The 20377-nt window shown below is 33.5% G+C and overlaps 4 protein-coding genes across 8 annotated transcripts; 2 read left to right on the top strand and 2 right to left on the bottom strand.

Annotated features, from left to right (window-relative positions):
- The first annotated feature begins 8729 nt into the window (after window positions 1–8729).
- Window positions 8730–9934, top strand: LOC123314534 (probable 60S ribosomal protein L37-A). Its single transcript, XM_044899872.1, has 3 exons — window positions 8730–8844; window positions 9111–9246; window positions 9770–9934. The coding sequence occupies exons 1-3, from the start codon at window positions 8842–8844 to the stop codon at window positions 9904–9906; spliced, it is 276 nt and encodes a 91-aa protein (XP_044755807.1). The 5' UTR covers window positions 8730–8841; the 3' UTR covers window positions 9907–9934.
- A 289-nt stretch (window positions 9935–10223) lies between these two features.
- LOC123314532 (nuclear transcription factor Y subunit beta) lies at window positions 10224–11325 on the bottom strand. 2 transcript variants are annotated; one of them, XM_044899871.1, is made up of 5 exons: window positions 11091–11325; window positions 10870–11021; window positions 10586–10783; window positions 10466–10529; window positions 10224–10378 (listed from the first exon to the last, which is right to left on the bottom strand). In XM_044899871.1, exons 1-5 carry the CDS (start codon window positions 11173–11175, stop codon window positions 10278–10280), a joined length of 600 nt encoding a protein of 199 aa, XP_044755806.1. In that variant the 5' UTR covers window positions 11176–11325; the 3' UTR covers window positions 10224–10277. The 2 variants fall into 2 exon arrangements, with proteins under 2 accessions (XP_044755806.1, XP_044755805.1); XM_044899870.1 differs by having other exon boundaries at window positions 10858–11021; window positions 11091–11323.
- A 489-nt stretch (window positions 11326–11814) lies between these two features.
- Window positions 11815–13820, top strand: LOC123314518 (MORN repeat-containing protein 3-like). Its single transcript, XM_044899848.1, has 4 exons — window positions 11815–12140; window positions 12429–12695; window positions 12775–13010; window positions 13088–13820. Exons 1-4 carry the CDS (start codon window positions 11993–11995, stop codon window positions 13217–13219), a joined length of 783 nt encoding a protein of 260 aa, XP_044755783.1. The 5' UTR covers window positions 11815–11992; the 3' UTR covers window positions 13220–13820.
- LOC123314519 (calcium release-activated calcium channel protein 1-like) lies at window positions 13221–18308 on the bottom strand. Of its 4 annotated transcripts, none has more exons than XM_044899850.1 (3): window positions 18134–18308; window positions 14767–14887; window positions 13221–14711 (listed from the first exon to the last, which is right to left on the bottom strand). In XM_044899850.1, exons 2-3 carry the CDS (start codon window positions 14872–14874, stop codon window positions 14052–14054), a joined length of 768 nt encoding a protein of 255 aa, XP_044755785.1. In that variant the 5' UTR covers window positions 14875–14887; window positions 18134–18308; the 3' UTR covers window positions 13221–14051. The 4 variants fall into 4 exon arrangements, with proteins under 4 accessions (XP_044755785.1, XP_044755784.1, XP_044755786.1 ...); XM_044899849.1 differs by lacking the exon at window positions 18134–18308 and adding an exon at window positions 15620–16116; XM_044899851.1 differs by lacking the exon at window positions 18134–18308 and adding an exon at window positions 15473–15611.
- Window positions 18309–20377: the final 2069 nt, after the last annotated feature.

Genomic DNA, 20377 nt, shown 5'->3' with positions numbered 1-20377 from the left:
AGCGTGTTCGAAAACCTATATTTTCATACCAAAATTTCAAATATCTGGCCCAGTTTAGGAGAAAATAATTTTTTTTGTTTTTCCACTTTTCATTTTCGAGTTGACTTCGAAGAACTCTCTGGAGTGCAATTCTCTATTAAATCATCAACTGTTTGGTTTGATAGAATCTTCAAAACAAATTCTATGCACTCCATATCCTAAGACAGTATTAGAACTTCCTGTTTTTCAGGCAGAGTAGCAAATAGGTGATTTTAGGGGGGTCTAACCCCTTGCTCATTTTTGACCCAAAAAATCGAGATTTTCGAAATCGAGTTTTTGGGCTAGGGTGGAAGCCTAGGCAACGCTGATTATATAACTGGAAATCCCAATTGGATCGGATGAATATAACAGGAGATATCGCAGATTGAAAATTGCAATTTTTTGAAAAGAGCCATTTCCAAGATGAAAATCTAAACGAAGGGAGATAGGCATCCGAAATTGCTCGCAATAGATTCAGCGTGTTCGAAAACCTATATTTTCGTGCCAAACTTTCGAATATCTGACACTGTTTAGGAGAAAATAAATTTTTTTATTTTTCCACTTTTCATTTTTGAGTTGACTTCGAAGAGCTCTCTGGACTACAATTCTCTATTTAATAATCAACTGTTTTGTTTTTTAGAATCTTCAAAACATATTCTATGCACTCCATATCCTAAGAAGGTAATAGAACATCCAGATTTTCAGACAGAGTAGCAAATAGGTCATTTTTTTTTAGGTGAAATTTTTACTCGAACAAATATTTCAACAGTAAATTCTTGAAGTCAAAACAAACAATTTTTTCCTATACCACTTTTGCCGATTCCACCCTGATAAAAAGAAATAGCCTTTTAAGTTTTCATAGCGTCGAACTTAGTTTCAAGAGTTGGGTTCTTTGAATTTTGGGTATTTTTATGGCCGTAATGGTCATACTGAGAAAACTGGAAGACTTGAGTAATATTTTTTGTTCTAAAAAGATTCATCAAATCAATGAAAAACTATATTCTGAAATTCATTTCATTCGATGAAACCGTTTGTGAAATAGATCTGAAAATACCATTTTTTTATGGTTTTTCAGCAGCCTGTATTTTCCAAACTGAGCCGATTCGGAAATGGTGAAGGAAAAAATTGTTGAAATATTTATAAGAATCAAAGACTCACCCTATATAGTGAAAGATTCAAACGTCCTACTTTTATTTCTGACATAAATCTGAAATACAAGGAATGTAATTCGAAGTTTGAGCATCAGTCAACCTTGATAACAACGTGTTGAAAGTAAACAAACTTCTTCCGCAAAATTATCATTGAAATTGTTGAAAACAAGGCTTTTCATTCTCATCCAGACTATCCACGTGTCATGTGAAATTTATACACTGACCTTTCTCCGGACAGAAAAAATAGAACGCATGTACATATGCCAAAAATAATTATAATTTCTATTCGGTTTGAAACCGGTGAAATGGATTGTCATAAATATCCGGAGAATATAAGCTACCATGTTTCGGGCGATATAAGTCTCAAATTTTATATTTCGCGGAAAAGTGATCGTGACCAAAATGGTTTTTTCAATTGGGCGTGAGAATATGAGAAAATTTATGTGACAAGACGAATCACAAATGGTCGAATTTAAGCTTGGAGCAAAACTTGAAATCAATATACAGTGTGTAACGTTGAAAGAAATATATTTATCATCCTCGAAATATATAACTTCAAGCTATAAGTCTCTACAATAATCAGAAACGTAGAATGACTTCAGCCATTTTGATGATTTGCAGCATTCCAATCTGAAAATCAGTTTTTTATTCTCACAAACATCAACAGCTATAATTAACTAGATTAATTGAAGAGATGTTTGTGCTGAATTAAAAGGTTTTTCACTTCTATAGTCGAATATTTCAAAAAGAAGATATAAAGAATCCCTTTGAGAGAAAATGTGAAATATTGGAATTAAACTGATTTTTAAAAAGATTATTCTTAGCATTGTTGTGTCAGTTCAAACAATTGGAGATAGTACTCTTCAAAAAGTGAAGAAAACAAAGAAATTTATCCTTCATCCGCATGATTCATATGACTGTGAGCTGCCAACGTAACAGACGCAGAATGAATCAGTAGCTATTTATAAATACGACGAAAACTTTGAGAAATCTCTTTCCTTTTCCCTTGAAGCATAGGCAACCAACAATTCGAAGAAAATCTATAAATATACCATTCCTAATGAGATCCTTCATAACTATATCTACTAAAAGGATCTATATGACGTTTCTCAAACTTACGTTATATCATGTTTTCGAAGGTATTCCAATTTTTAAATAAAATCAAGATTTACTTCTCCGCGCTGAGAGAAGTTACGTTTCAAATCAAAAAGATTTTCAGTTCTTCCAAATGGTAAAAATCAATATTTTATCGTACATTGATGAAACATTTCCTTACAATCATTACACAAAGGCTTAATTCGATAATAAAAAAGCACTTACCTTCACATTTGAGACCTTGTTTGAAAATTCCATACAATAACGATCCACAATGATCACAAAAAGTTGGTGACATAAACGTGTGTTGTTTGAAGCGATGGGGCAGGTCAATCTTGAATCTCTCTCTTAGATACTGTAAAAAAATCAGCTCAAAAACCGTCAGAGCGATTGATATTATCTATCAAATTCGCTGTTATTGAACGCACATTGAAAATCTGTTACCAGTGACTTCGCCATTTTGCAACTTTCAAATTTTCATCCCATGAATATAATTTCTCAAGAATCGACAAGAGATTTTGGAAAATATAGTAGGAGACTGATTGTCATTTAACATCATCTCCGCTGTTTAAAAAATTTCAGCGAAAAAAATTGTTAAAACAGTTCCCAAACACAAAACATAAGAATTCATGACTATCTGTATAAAAGAGTGGGCTAGTGTCAAAAGTCATATAATTTGCCAAGACCAACCTTGACAACCTTAGAAACCACGCCAATAATTCCTCATAAAACAAAAATTGAATACTACAAAGCTTTTCGGAAAAATTAAATGATATTCTGACACAGTACTATAAATATTCGACTCACCATGGTACTCTCAGAGTATCTTCCTGATCCTGAACATGTCGTGAGTAATTTGTCATGGCATCTCTTGTGAACTGCTGTTTGACAATCTGGAAATTATAAATTGCCATCAATCAAAGAAACTTCGATAATTTCTAATGCATTATTTTCGAACTATCCTTCTTTTATTAATTTTACGTCAAGTACAAATGAATGTACAACTATTCATCGAATTCTGACAAGAGTGTAGATATATTTTAAGTTACGATGACACGGTTTCAGTCAAATTTTAGAATTATTTGTTCATTTTCAACATACTTCAGGAAAAACAGACTTTACTCACATTGACAATGATAGCCTTGCTTGTAGAACCCCCATAAAAATTCTTTACAGAAAGCGCAGAAAGTTGGCTGCCTGAAGAATTTGGCTACAAACTTATGTCCTTTAGACTCGTGAACTCTGAAAGCAGACAAAAAAAAGATCTCATCATGATGAAGCGAAATAGAATTGGAAAAATATTCAATGAATATCTTCGAAAAAGCACTCTATGATTTAATCAATAAGGATCCTTACGATATGATATAAATTTGTCGTTATTGTTGATCACCTTCAGGATCAAAAATATATTATGTCTATATATTCTGGATTATCTCTATCGTGAAAAATTCACGTATGTCCTTCTTGTTTTCGCTTGTAATACACGCCTGAATTCAGTATTTTTGATCATACCAAATATGTATTTGATTGATATGTAACCAATTGAGAGATAATTGTTGATATTTATTGAAAAAATCTGGGCCCATAACCTGTTTTGTATATACAGAGTGACATCATTCGCTGTTGGTCAGAAGTCGAGATCTAGATCCAGAAATAGCAATTTTTGGAAGCAAATATCATATAAATCCTCTCTCGATTCCGAGAAATAAATCAGAATCGTAGTTAAACCGGTTCGGATATGTCAGATTCAATCGAAGCATTCGAAGCTGGATCAAACTTCAAGTTTTCATATTCGTTTGCCTTCAATTCGGGCCGTTTCAAATCAAGATAACCGAATGATGCGAATCACCGAACGCCAGTTAAAACCGGCGTAAATAAACAAATCCAGAATAAACGCCTGCTTTAGTACGCCATCAATGAAAATACACTGACCGAACAAACGAATGTCCGAAATAATTTTGGACTCAGAAACGGAAGTTTATTGCAAAATGTGTTGGTATTAAGTCAGGGCAGTGTGATGGGCATTTTCGGTTGGCCGATAATTAGAAGTAACTGATCAAAACAACTTCGGCAAAATCAACTGCGTTAGGATTTTCCGTTATTTGGAATTAGTTGGAATTCCTGTAGAATGTTGGTAATATGATTTGATAAAATCCAAATTTTTTGGTAAACGGGGTGGGTTGTTTTTGGTGAAAATCCAACGACAGCTAAAATCGATGGAATTCTGTATAATCGCAAATGTTTCAGAAGAAGGATCTTTTATAATCTCAAAGTTGAATTCTTGATCGTCCTTTCTGTGGCAATTATTCAGGAAAGTTGAGCAATGAATAGTTGTATTTTGTTAAGCCATCGTGGAGTGATTCTTATTTTCCACCTATGCATTGATTCATATAAGTAGGAAATGAGCATTTCGAGCTATAATTGAATATCTACTATTGTTTTTTCATCTCATAAAATAGTAAAATTCGTCTCTTTCCAAAACTCATCATAACTTTTAAATTCGTCTGCTGTGGTCAACTGAATTCTATGATTTAACTGCCTCCTTTTAGGACAGAAATACTCTGATGGCTTCATAACTCAATCTGGACATAGAATGAACTCAATGATAATGAAATTGACACAAGTGTCTGAAATCAAGTGTTCAAGGGTTCTTTCAAAACATCGGTTTCGCACATCACTTGTCGACCAGTGTATCCCTGGATATTTCTGTAGAATTGTCGGGACCTTGCTCACTCTACGTTGTTATGTTTTAGAATTCTAACCGTGTTACGAAACTTCTTAAATTTGGCCCGAAGCAAACCGAGCTGAAGGTATTTTACAAGCGAGTCTGTTAGAGTTGTTGCAGATTAAATGGGTATGCTTTTCTGGGAAAACGTAAAGCATTTCCTGCAGCTACGCATTTGCCGACATGCAACCTATAAAAAGCCTGATTTCTAAACATTTACGTATTCAGGATACCCTGGAATTACCGTATTGTACGATCGAGAATATTAGGAAAAGTTCAAAGAATTTTTTTCGAAAATGTTTCTGGACGGAGCTAAAGTTACATCCTTAAGATGGAAAAGCCACTGGATAGTTTATTTCCTCGTGAGATCATATTCAACTCGAATTTCAGTGGATTATAGGAATTTTCTTTACCAACCTTTGCAATTTGACTGCTCCTCTTCTTCTTGTTATTTGTTTACACCTGAACCTTTGATAGTCCTCGTCCAAATCTGAATCAAAGGAAGATCCTATCAAGGAACAGGTTGAATTTGACCCATGAGGAGATCCTGCATATTGTCTAAGTACCATGTTGGGATGTCTTGGAGACTTTGGTTTTACCTGCGAACAATCGTAAAATACCAAATGAAAGTTTGTGAAAAGAAAACTCTTCTTCAATCAACGTCCTTGATATTTTGAAATGTCCAGAAAATCGAGAATGAGTCAAGGGTTGAATTTACTTTAATATTTAGAAGAAACTATAATAAACATCAAGAACAATTGATTCAAATTTCTTCACCTTTTATGTCTCATGTTCAACATCAGGAATTTTTTAATTTTCTCAAGTAATTTATCACCGAAGCACAGTGGTGAGTTGAGAACTATCACACAATGAAAGTGTTCATAACTACGAACGTAACAAACCGAGATGCAAATCCATTATTTGATCAAGATAGAGAACAAGCTTATACAAATAAATATCTCCGAACAGACTCATGCAAATTGTTTAACATATACATATTTCTGAATAGACGCCAGTTGAATTTGAAATAAGTTACCTTCGCAGAATGCCCATAAAAATATAATGGATAATCTCAAAAATAGATCGAAAATGATAAATGCTACACACTGTCATTGTTTTTTTTTCTTCAAGTTTCCATAGTATTTCAGAAATATGTAGAAAATTATTCTCATTTTTCTCAATCACTCAAGATCCTCAACTATCATCACTACCAGAAGATATAACTTTTTGTGTGAGAAAAACTTTGGCTATATGTGACTCAATTTGAGTTAGGAAGTGAAGATGCATTTAAGACATTCTTGGATATAACATTATTCAATAAAACGTAATAGAGAGTTAAAGGAGAAATTTCTTAATTCACTTCGTTGCCTACTCCTGATTTTGATGATTTTTTGTAGTTACATATGTCTGACTTGAAATTGATTGCGATCACAATGGTTAGGACCTTATACCTACTTGAGGAAGTACGATTTTTTTTAAGTAAAATCTAATCTGCAAGCAGAACAGCATGAATCATCATTACATTTTCCCTTCATTGGTTAGAGGATGCAGAAAATAGCTCGGAAACTCGTAAAACTATAAAATTCCATGATCTCAAGTGGTTGGAGTATTTCGCGATACCTTATCAATTGAAAACGATTCCTCAGTCAAGACACTCATGGAAAACCACTCCATTTCTCTTCTTCGATAATTTCAATCGAATTCAACCAACTAATAAAAAATCTATATCGAAAAAAATGCATTTAAGATTCATAAATCAACTGACCAACAGTTCAGACGATGCTGAACAGCTATTCCATAAATAAATCGCTATACAATGAAATGGGTTTCCATAATTTTAAAACGATTATTGTTTTAATAAAGAATTGTTCTTTGCTGCACATTGTTCCCTACTTATAAAATTTTGTCTGGTTTATCAGAATATGTTAAAAATTAGGGACTTATTATAATATTTCTTCAAAATCTTTGGGTGTTAAAACGAGTTTAACGACAAAAACAATAAACTTGAAAAATAAAGCTCTTGCGCTCACCCACCATGGCGCCAAAATGTATCCCCCATATGAAGATCATTTTCAGTACCTACTAGCACCTGCTGATAGTCAACTACTTGTGCGTTCATTGAATAGTACAATTTGAATAACACGCATTCCAAATCTATTTTATTTTCATAAGAATAGCGTAAGATACAAAAAACAACAAACAGAAGTAGCGTGTGTGTGAGAAACATCATGATTGTAAAAATGCAATAGAGTATGCGAAAATATTCACAGTTTGACATGTGGATGTACTTTTGAGATGTTTTGGCAACTTATACAATAAAAATAACAGTTAACGATTTCGAATCAGATCAACTTTACTACATTCTATTCTGTATACGCAAACATATCGAATGCTTGTATAACAAATTTTCAACTTCATTATGTGGGTGGATATGTAGCATCCTATGGAAAATGCCCAAAAAACTAATCTCATATGTACAAAACATGTTTTTGCGATCGATGTTTGATTGAATGAACTGAAAGAAATAGATAAATATTATACTCTAGTGGAAATGAGCATTTGGAGAGTGCAACACGTTTAGAATTTTCACACTATCGATAGTGTCTAGAGTCTCCAGATATGTGGATGGTTTTTTCTACCAAATTTCATTTTGTTTGAAAATTTTCGAACGTTCATTCAGTCAACTGTGGAAGTACCTATCACCTTATAGAACCCACAATCTTACCTCAGAGTTTCCCCTTTGTATTTTGGGTTGCGGCCTTCTTCTAGTACTACCCCCAGTGGAGTTACTACGTTTTTTATAAGATGTTCCACCAGTAAACATCATCTTAGAACAGTTTATGTACCATTAGTTATCGGAAGAATGAAAAGAAGAAATGTATAATTTCTCTGCGTTTGAACAATTTATTATGGCGCAAATTCACTATAAATTTTCACAATTTCGCTCACTTATGTTTTCATCTCTGACACCGTAAAATGGTCGAAAACGACTTTCTTCTTTGAAATGTCCCATTAAATACACAATAACTGTATTCATAAATGCACTTAGCGCACATTTCTGCAAAATGTTCGACCATAAACAACAGTTTTTTCGGAGACCCCCTGATTATCTAAGGTGAGCCAAACTGTCTGTTTTTATTTTTAGATGTCACCAATTCACTAATTTCCACATTTCGGTATTAACCTGTTGTTTTTCCCTCAGAAAACTCAACAGGGGAACTTCTTTCACAAACTGGATTAACGACTCCACAAGATTTTTTGAATTAGCGCTCTTGACAAAATCTTTACGTAGTACAATTAATAACAGGAATGTAATCACTTTCACGTGTGCAAAAGAGGAGGCAGTCAACAACACTTGGAAAACCTGCTATTATTAGAATTCGGTTTTTCAAATTCGTACAATATCTTAATTTCTGTGATATGAGCAAGCGCAACAAAAATAATTATGATTTTCATAAAGATTACAAACGGAAATCGATTGATTTTAATAGCCGCAATTCCTAGGTGCGAAATAATAATATTTCCTTGGCGTTTTCATCCGTGTACATAAAACTATTTCGCCATTTCTTATATCGAACGAATAATAAAGAATTAATTCATTACTTTATCATTGCAGTGGTTCGCATAGGAACTCTATATTATAAATTATATTATTATCATCATCATCATCATAATAAATTTTAATTTAATTGATTATTAATTGACAGTGAAGAGGGCGCTAGTATAGTAAAGGACGGTCATGTCTGAAAAAGAAAAAGAAATGAAGCAGTCACAGAAAGTCGTGCGTTCTTGCGAAACGTCAAGCAATCGAGGCAAATAAGCTAACCTTTCCTTCCAGATCATTTTACCAAAATGGTAAGTTTTGAGCAATTAAATCCTAAAATATCTAATCAATCTATATATTAAATTAAATCTTTCTGATTTAGTTTACGAATAATTTCAGCGGTTATTTCAGTATTCTAAATTTTATTGTTCCTTGTTTATTCTTAAAAATGAATAAGCCTTTAAAATTGGTGTTGAGGTTAAATTAATAAAATAATACGAGGTTTTTTCCTTTAGTGTTTTGATAAATTAGATTTTTTTTATAGGATTCTTTATAACTTGGATTTTAATAATTTCAGACGAAAGGTACATCATCCTTTGGTAAACGTAGGAATAAGACACATACTTTGTGTCGTAGATGTGGTAGATCTTCCTATCATATCCAGAAATCCACTTGTGCACAATGTGGATATCCAGCAGCAAAAATGCGATCATGTAAGTAAAACATATTTGAAAAAAATTTATAGGTATAAAAATTGCTGTCCAGAACATTTAATGTAAACCCAGGTTAGACTGTTTCTTAAACTTCTGCACCTACCTTCTCAATTTTTTTCTTGTGGAAGTTCACCATTTTATACCACTTTTCACGCCAAAGCTGAAACTTATGGCATTATTCTCGATTATTTTCAATTTTTGTATCAATATTCTAGATATTTCCGGTACTGCTATACATCTTGATTGAATCCAGTTTGTTTTGGTTTTCTTAATTAATAATTGCCATCTATCTATAAGACGTTGTACCAGTACTGCACATTCAGTGGATTAATTTGGCAATTCTTGGATCCTTCATTTGAGCTAAATGAAAAATAATTGCTGCATTTTATTGAAAAATTTGACAATTCTTGAATAGTTTCAGTTTTGGCAGTCATTCATAGATGAATATTGTGGAGGTATTGAATTAATAGCTGTTAAAAAACTATTGTGGAAGGAACAAAATTATATATCAACATCTTTACAGATAACTGGTCAATCAAGGCTAAAAGGAGGAAGACCACTGGTACCGGTAGAATGCGTTACCTTAAAGTTGTACGTAGGAAGTTCAAGAATGGATTCAGGGAAGGTGGCAAGATCAACAAAACTGTGAAATCATCTTAGTTGACTTCTTAATAAATTTATAAGTAAATAAAAGTGTTTCAGTGATATACCCACTAATTTATTTCTTACACAGTGCTGTGTAAAGAGAATTTGATACCTCTTAATGAGGCACTCGAGTTCTGAATGAAATACAAATTGAAATTACTTCAGACAAGTAATGTGAACTTATGTGGAGTGGGAAATAATTATAAATTTGTAACCCCAAGGTTTGTAATTATCCTCCAATCAATCCAATTCTTAAAATCAATGATTTCTTCCACATATCTATCAAGAAGTTTGTTTTCAACACAATTTCCTCTTAGAACAAATATTCAATGTGGTTTTGTCTTAGAATATATTTACAAGTATAATAGTACATAGTATAAATTATCTTAGGCCAACTGAAATTGATGAATGTTATCTTGATACGTGTATATTACCGTTTCTGCGCCAGAGTTTTCTGATGCTATTATACCACTGGGTACAGCTGTCTCTAAAATAAATAATTTTCAGTTTAAATAACAGTACTATAGAAGTTGAACATATTTGTTACAAAATATCTAAACGTCAACAAACTTACTATATCCATCTTCAACAGATTCTTCATAAATTATTTCACCTGGTCCTTTATCAATTTTAGCAGCCTGCAAAACTCACTTGTAAATGTTAATTCATTAAACTTCCACTGAAATGCACATACCTCTCTATATTTTTGAAGATATATCTTTAAAGGTTCCACATAGTTATCAAAGCCAAGTGCACTCATAGCAAACAGTATATCCTCTCCATTTATAGTTTTCCTTTTTTCCAAGTAGCAACGATCACTAGCTTCGCTCGTTATGAAACTAATGAACTCTGAAACGCACTCTTGCACACACTCTCTTGCATCTTTCGCAATCTGAAATTATACTAAGTTACTATGATGTCAACGAAGTACAATACTTACTCTAAGAAGCCAAAAGCAATGCGTACTTTGCTATTTACCTTTCCTGTTTCAGGAATGGCTTTTTTCATTATTTTAGCTACATTTGCAATTGGCAGAAATCTATCCTGCTCTCTAAGAGGCGCACCTATTTTATCACCGCCGTCGTGATTGGAATCATCTGTATTTTCTGCAGTGATCTGGTCCTGATCATCTTCAACACAAAAGGAAGATGAACATACAAGTGTAAATGTAATAACATATCGTATCGACAATTAATTACCTTCCATATCCTCTACTTGAATCATGTATTGATCAGAAAGAGTGTAGGAATTACCGATATCTTCAACGATCTCTTGTTTCTCCATTATGTTATGATTATTGGGGCCCTTACTTGGATATATTTTATAATGGAATAATCGCAACAAAACAAGAATTGTTTAATTTTCAATTAAAATATTTCACGATTTTATTTTGACGTTTCCGAATGTCAACATTGTCAACAGTCAAAACTGTTGACAAAAAAAAATGGTTAGTCACAGAGAACTCAATAATTCTTTCGATTATTTCACGAAGAGTCGATTTCAACTAAAACATGGTTTATATATTCATTTAGGATTCAGTTGAATTTGAAGAGAAATTTAAAACAGATCATACGATTTTCACAAAATTAGTTTTCAATCCACGACACGTGTTACGCTATCACGCATCTTCGAGTGGGTGAAGGCAAACTGAAATATTTGGTATTTTTTTTGTGAAAATCGAATAATCTGTTTTAAGTTCAATTACTGATTTTCATCAAGTGTCCGCCACATCAATCCAATATTTGAATAGAAATGTTTAAATTTAAAATATCCAATCTGCATGGTTTGGTTTGAGATTGAATGAAACAGTCGGTTGGAATAATTTTGAAATTTGTCAATATCACATATCGTGATTCGATGAAACACGATGAAACGACATTCTGCAGTTTATTTCAACAAGAATTTTTATATTATATTCGATCAAATTTGTCTCCAAACGATCGCGTGAGCTTTTGTAATATATCGAAGTTGTCAAATTATTGAAGCCATTCCCTTCAACGGGCTGGTAGAAACGTTTATAGTTTCATTACTGCATTCTTTCTTTCTGTCCACCTTTTACACATGAGAAAAAAATTCTCGAGTTAATTCATGAAAAGCGATAATGCCATTTTTAAAGGATCGGAGCAAAGTGAAGCAATCGAGGTCCGAAAGACTGGACTTGGAAACAAGCAGACAGGGGCTCCGCCATAAGATTTTCAATACCCTTGGCGATATGTATGTTGGAGAATGGGACTACAACAAGAAACAAGGTACAAACTTTCAATAGATTAACATTCATAAAGTCAAACTTTCTAATGATTAATTACAAGGAAACTTAATTTTAGTAACATTAATTTTTTGAAAGATTGTTCTTTATTTTGCTGATAAGCGCATCCACCAGTTCTTTAGATAATGGTTCATAATTGATCTGTTTTGATCAATCAATAATATTGATCTGGTCCCTTATTCCTCTGAATAAAGAGATCAATGTGGCTCGGGACATCAAATATATTGCGAATTTCTCAACCGAATGGATAACAATGACATTTTTTTTCCAGGAAAAGGTGCACTTTTGGCTAGATTCGGCAAGCTATATGAGGGAGATTTCTACAAAGGTCGTAGGGAAGGATTTGGGGTATTATCGACTTTTATGCCAGAAACAAACACTTTTACCTTGGAATACAGGGGTGATTGGAAAGGTGGCCATATGCACGGGAAAGGCTTACGAATATACCCAGACGGTAGTTTTTATCAGGGAAATTTCAAGTGTGGCAAACGTAGCGGTCAAGGGCAATTGTGGAATAAGGATTGTTCTTTTTACGATGGTAGTCCATCAAATTATTAATTCAATATCTCATTTTTTTGCGCTTATTATTGTATGTACACTTTCGAGACTGTTTTTAGGCGACTGGTTGAATGATAAATTTCATGGCGAAGGCATGTTCATATTTCCAAACGGCAACCGTTATGAGGGTGAGTGGGAAAATGGGTTGAAACACGGTAAAGGTAGATACTTTCACCTAGACAGCGGGCAGCTGCAGGAAGGCGTTTGGTTTGAAGATATGTGCGTTTACAGCACCATAACCGACATCCCCTACAGGCAGTGCAGTATATCGCCTTCCAAGTACCCTATAAATCATGTGCGTTTTTCCATTATACCCATTATTGAAAAAAATTTAATATTTAATCATCCTCTTCAATAATTTCATATTTCTAGATCCAACTTCAAGATCCTGAAGATTTATGCCAGAAACAAGAAATACTAGCTTTGGAAGGAACCGGAAATGTTTGTGACTACTCAGAAGAATCTGTTCTGAATATAAAAAGTAGTGACAGAATATTGACATGAATATATCGAAATATATAATTTATTATATCTTATTTATACATCATAATATATATTTTTATAAAAATCATGATAAATCACAGATAATGATGTTCAGATTTCAATTCCACACTTCTATCCATTATAGGTACAAAATGTAGAGAATATTCTAGGATAAGAATTTCATTCCAATCTTGATCGATATTAAAGCCATAGGAACTGTAACAATATCAACCAAGGAATGAAATAACATGAAAATAATGTATATGGTTCTATAAAATTGTCCAGCATCTGTACAAAAGACTAAGTACTATCGCTAGGTATATATTGAGCTATTTGAGGAAACGCTAAAATTATTTCAGCTAAGGAACACCCTAAAATTTGTCAATATCAAAATAGTTATTGTCAACTATCCTATGTCCTCTTTTGGAATGTACAGTCGAAAAAAATGTGCTGCTCGTTATGACAGAAATATAAGTTATAATCGTAACTGAAACCATATAGATTTGTAGATGAGATAAAATGAACATAAATATTTATTAATTCACCTGAAGTTACCATTATAAAAAGTACTTAGGCCAACAATATTTCTGATAATTATAAGAAATCTATTTAAAGATAATAACAAAATAACTGAGGTGTGGTCTGGTAACAGGAATTTTTTCTCAACGAGAAATAATTCTGAAATTTTATTATAAAATGTCTAAAATTGAAGGTTCTCCAGCAGAGGTAGTAACTCAGTGCCTTCGAGTTCATGATATCAAACTTCATGAAGTAATGAAACTAAATAAGAAGGTGATCAGAAAGCATAACTATTAAAATATTAAGACCCCCATCACACAGCCATATTCATGCCTCATACAACATGCACACCGGACATGAGTTCATTCAAACCGTTTGCCCTACTACTCTGATGGTCACCATCGATTTGTTCTTTTAACAGTTCCAATTCTCTTATTCCCGATACAGTCATGTCATACTTGTGCGCAACTAGCGACCTATAAAAGTGTATGGCAAACGCTAGGAAAATAAACAGAATAGGTACTAGAACAATACTGGCTGACCAAGCTGCTGTCGTGTTGATATCGTAGAACTTCACCCAACACAAAATAGCCACTTCCGCGAGGAACAGAAGGAGACCAAGCAAAGTCGAGAAGGCCCAGGCGGTCTCGATATACCAGTGTAGTCGTTCATGGGGGGATTCATCAACCAGGCTTATTGAATCCATGCTGCATATTGCTTCAATGTTGGGTAATATGCAGGTACTTATCATAAGTGCGAGCATGTGAACGGCTACCAGAAGAGTGGTGATGATGGCGAATGCTACTAATATTGGATTTGGTATCGTAACTGGGGTTTGGAGTTGGAGTTCGACCATGGCTACCATCGCAAAACCGGCTAGCAGGGCTGATGTTTTACTGGAAGCCTTCAGTTTAGCCCTGCTGAGGTGTAACTTTCTCCATGATAAGTAACGGGGAGTGTGGAGTTCATCTCCGCACATTTGAGACATTTTACACTAGAATAATGTAACGATACTGAGCAAGCAACAATTTATTAGCAATATCACTTACTTTATGTGGTCTATGGTAAAGATTTGAACGACTATTTTGATCCAAATTATTATTCACAAGGTTGCTTTTGCCTAAGTCGAGACTGCTACTGCTGTGCCAGACAGACATTTGTTGTTATGTCCTGTAATAAAATCGGAGTTATTAAAACAATAAACTGAATTGGTGTGGTAAAATTCTCTTTGTATTCTTTGCAAGAACTAAAATAAGTATATTCATTATTCCTATTAGTTCAATTCATCATTATCCTCAAAATAAAATCGCAATCATTGCAACAGGAATACTTATTATGGCATTTCTAAGTTTAATCACAAATATGCAATATTTTATTAAGTGATTAACATCATGAGTTGAGGTAATTGCCACATATCAATCCATTCACGAAGCGTTCAATGCATTTTCCCATTCTACCCAGAGTTCTCACATAAAATTTTCTAGGAGTCATAATAATAAATAAGTAATCAAAGGGTATGCGACACATGGATAAGCAACACAATCCAATTGAGCCCAATAAAACCTTAAACAAATTTTATGGCGGCAATATAGTAAAGATTTGTTTACTTCTGAGTGCGATGTTTGAATAGTTAATTATAAGATAAGCACTTTATGACACCAGCTTGTGGATTCTAATTTGTGAAAATTTGGATTGACAACTATGGTCGCTACCAATAAATATTACACAGGAATCGGAATAATAAATATGAATCACCTTGACTTTTTGCTAGCGAATCATGGAAAACTAATTTTCAACAAGCAATAAATACACAATAATGGAATTGTTAGAATTCACTCTAATCTACAGGAGCTTTTATAATTATTCCAGTACTGGTTGAAAATACATTTTATATTTGTTTACCATTTTGTGCGAAACGTTTTACGTTTTTCACCTATGGGGTGATTCCAAGAATGATGTGACACACTTTTATCACTTAATGTAGCCGTTCTTCACATATTTATGTTGAGGAATTTATTTAGTTTTTTGGTTAGGTTACATTACTAGTGTTGAAAAGTTTATTGGTTCATACTCCAGCGAATTTGCGACGTTTGCACCGATTGAGAGTTGATATCAGTTTCTACTCCTTCTACTGTATTTTTACTGTTTCAAAGAGCGGACACATTGTCGAGACATTGAGATTCACTGTTAACTTAATAATAATCCAATGCCAAGCTAGAGGAATTGAATATGGTATCGGTTTATCGGAAAAGCTCGTTAAGTAACCGACCGCGAGAACCTACTAAAGTAGCAAAACAGATGGATATCGGACGAGAAAATTTCCATAAACATAATCGTGTAACCATTTATGAACACCGTTATTTATCCCTTATATGTATATGAGAGTTTTTCAACTAATGTAATGATATTCAAGAATGAAAGTTGAAGAAATTCCTTGTCTTTTGTCTTCCGAGTTGAAATATTGAAAGCTGAAAATGCAAAATGTCATGGAAAATGTAGGGTAGGAAATATGGCGATCTCGCAATATCAGTGGACCTCAAACTGTTCTGAAGATTCATATTTCGCAGATAGATGTCGCTCGGCACAAATTACAGATCACTGTAATTGATGGTCCTTGGAATACGTAGAGGAAAATTCACATCTTCACCACGTATTACAGATCACTGTAATCTGTGATCCTCACTTCGTCGAATTCATTCGCCAAAAATTAATGTCAGACAAAAATTACTAGTAACTGTAAATAATTTTAAGACGAATAAGAGTTATTATGATATGATTTAGTACTTGAAGTACATAGAGTAATAGTATGAAGATCCACGATTACGGGAAATTTGATATGAAACATCAAGCAAAAAAATGGGATATGAAACAGAAAAATTTTTCTTCAGATAAAATTAGACCTAATGAACAAAAACCGAGAGCAGAATCACTAGTTACCAACAAAATGAAAAAAAAAATTTCTCTATGAAAAAATTAATAAGAAAGAAAGAGATATTATTCAAATAATTGTTTTCTTCGAAGTTATCTCAGCTAGACTGTAAGTTTGTGATAGTTCGGATCCTCTTCAAAAACAAATTTCCATATGTTGTGTTATAATACGCTTTAATCAATCGGATATAATAAAATCCGAAACATTCCAATATCAAACATAAAATATACATAAAATTAAAAGGAATCTCTCAATCCATAATCATAAAAACGAACGATTGAGAGGATAGAAGAGCCAAGTGATCTAATATGAAATGATTGATGGCAAGAAGTACCTATTTCGAGAAATGAAACGTTTTCTACAAACATATATCCGTACAACCCGCAAATAACTTCATTATTTGAAAATCCATGCATAAAATGAGGTATGGCACATAAATTCACTTGCCAGAAAACTATTTGTTCTCTACTTTGAACGTACGCTTTATTTTCAATGTAAACGGAATAATAATTGGCGCCGGTGGTTCTCAAACTGTTTACACGAGATGAATTCACACTAGCCAAGTGCTGAGAAGATCGTGATTTTCTCTCAAATATGTATGTATATCAAATTACTTCAAAATTAACGAAAAAATCTTGGATTCAGAATGGATTTATTATGAGTTTTTCGATACGTATATACTCAGGAAGGATAAGATTTGTTTCCATTCCCCCTTTCCTAAAATTTCAATACAATTGTCTGCATTTCAGAAGTGATGAAAATTGTGAATTGTGACAAGCGCATCCACCATTTTGCCTTGCAATAATATTCGAATAGTTAACGCATTCGAAAAACTTTCAATTTTCATCGCAGAGAGCTGAAATATACACCAATTAAGAGGTTTTTTCACAAGCTTAAAAGCACAGAGAATCAGTACAGCTGTTTTTATGTGAACTGCCCCCATGTCATCTCTAATTGAATGCAAAGTTGTATCACGATTAGGACAAAATAACCCAGAAAACAAATATGTTGTGAGAATGTACAAAAACACCATTGAATCATTCCTCAGTTTCCTGAGAAGCCCAGAGAAAATTATACAGGGTGTTTACTAGAGATGCTCCAACAATGCAGGAGGTGCTTATTCTTTGTCTGAGAACAATAATAACATATTGGTGTTGAAAATTGAAAATTTCCTTGAGATATCAAGATGAAGGCAAATTTGTGTCTTGATCATTTAGGGTGGTTTTGAAGGGTAGTAGTCCCAAAACACAAAACTCAAAGGAATAGTAGGGAAATGACTTTTCTTATTATTTTAAGAATAACGAAAATTTCCAAGGAGATCTTTTGGCCTTCATCAACTTAAACGTTATGAACAAGGTGAAAACTTTGCATAAAATCATCACAATCAAGCTGAAGAATGAGTAGATATGCTATTGAATTATGCAAATAAGTGGTTTAAGAAAAAAATTCAGGTAGGTTCATCATTTAATACACAAGCAAATACTCACCAATACCTATTTCAATGTCGAATAATCAGTAAGGACAGGATGCGATCAAATTGCTGCTTTCAAATTGAAGAAAACAATGAACAATATGACATAAACCAGAAATCCATTCATCACAACACGAAGACGCAAAATCATTTCAAAGTTTCAACGGTTAAAAGGGTTCACGCGGATGGAAAGGAAATACCTGGTCAATCCCCATGAATGAACTCAAGTTAAGCGCAATATTTTCGAAGTTTAGCGTTCACGAAACTTCTCGTTCGGATATTACGGACTCTGGCCAAGAATTTTTCTACAGACATGGCATGAATTCAATAAAAAATGACAATAACTTCTCGCGTCGTAGAACGAGTGTGTACACTAATCCTCTGTCGTATTATTTTCATAAAATTGGCAACGATCTACCCGAAATTTGAACAAGGACCGATTTTTCGGCTAATCGCGTCTCGCTGTTCTGGATTATTGCCGCCATAAGCCGCCTATCTGGTCGTATTCGTATTCGTTGGTATTGGACGAACCGGTTCCGGGTGTAGATATTAAAAATACCTATCATTTCGCTGTAATTGCTGTTGTGACATTGGATTATCTCGTCTATTTCTAGATTTGCTAGGACGAAGGTTTCCGTGTCAGTCCGGACAGTATTTTGTTAATAGTATACCTAGTCCTGCAAGGTGTTATACAGGCTGTGCACTAAAGACGCATCAAAATGCAGGAGGTGAGATTCGATGTCCATAAATGTTTCTTTTAGTGATTTTAACCCCTAAAACAGAAGATACAAGAAGAATTCGTAGCTGCATACCACATTATATGAAATCTAAGACTTTTTTCCAAAAGAAAGATACACTTGGTCTTATGCTTTACACTCAAGTGTTTACAAAAAAAATCGCCTGAGATAGTCTAAGGCCAGTTAAAGGAACGTCCATTAAGCTTTAATGTCTGCCTTTCTATCATGTTGTATCATATTATCTTGAGAAAAGTTTCAATTTTCAATAAACCATCTCAGAAAGTGTGCATATTTCTTTAGATATAATATCATTGCTTCAGACAAGGCACAAGCACCACCAGAATTTTTCCTGCATCTAATAAACACCATGTATAGTTTTCCTTGGGCTGAGGGAACTGGAAAATGTTTTGATTGTCCTACACAAACTCACGCATGGCCAAGGATGACAGAAAATCCATAAAAATACTCTTATCCACCACATAAACAATGATATTTATTATCCATGATGTATTGCAGATTATCAGAGTCAATACGAAAGTGAAACTTTAGCTCACACATTATTGCAGCCTGCAGGACTGATGCCCGGATTATAAAAAGATAATTTGGGGGATTAACTTATGACTTATGTGCCCTCAAAATGTATTTTTCTACTCCTGTACGTTTTTATCTACTTTCCAGCAGTTATCTCAGTTTAGAAAGTGTCACTTTGTCAAAATCTAATCCGAGTTATTGAGACTCTTATGTAAAATCGAAAACTTCCAAAAATGCTACACATAAAATGTGAAGCATGTATCTACAGTTGCCTAAACGGAGGAGGAAGTCTTCATTAGGGAGGTAGAGTATCCTAATATATCAATATAGGGGTATAGTATCTAAATTCTTCAAAATGTTCTTCTGATACATAATATGTTTATTATCCTTCGATCACAAGATTTGACCTCTCTTTTGTAACTTCACTGAATAATTATGGCATTCTAAATAATACTATGTTCATTTAGTTCAATGAACGGTAATGTGTAACATAACACATCACTTTGACTGGAATATTTTTTGCTGGCACGTGGGACAACGTGTTTTTTAACATCCACTATCCACTCCTCTAAGTGAAGAATATTGTCGTAACTTTCAACTTTTTGTAATTTCCCTTGATGAAGGCGATGGGTTTTCTAGGAATGAATTATTACTTTTTGAGTTATTACGTCTCAAATACTTTGTAACAATTATTTTAATTATTTAAATGTATAATCGATAAAAACTTCGATATTGATTTATCACGCCAATCAAACTGGTAAGTAGACGGATCTAGTTTCCCTTGAGATATACCTAAAGCATCGCTTTTTGTAGAAAATCTGCTCTGATTGATCAGTGGAAAGCCTGAAAGAACTTCAAATATACCTATTTGCAATCAATTTCATCGACATAGAAAGAAAAATGTTTGCGATTATCAGGTATCATCTCCTTTTCAATATGATTAGTTTAATCAGTATATTGAACTTTATTATTTGAGGTAAAATGGAATGTTT

The sequence above is a fragment of the Coccinella septempunctata genome, chromosome 5 (assembly GCF_907165205.1).
Source record: "Coccinella septempunctata chromosome 5, icCocSept1.1, whole genome shotgun sequence".
NCBI classification, from domain to species: Eukaryota; Metazoa; Arthropoda; class Insecta; order Coleoptera; family Coccinellidae; genus Coccinella; species Coccinella septempunctata.
This window is presented reverse-complemented; position numbering and strand designations above follow the sequence as displayed.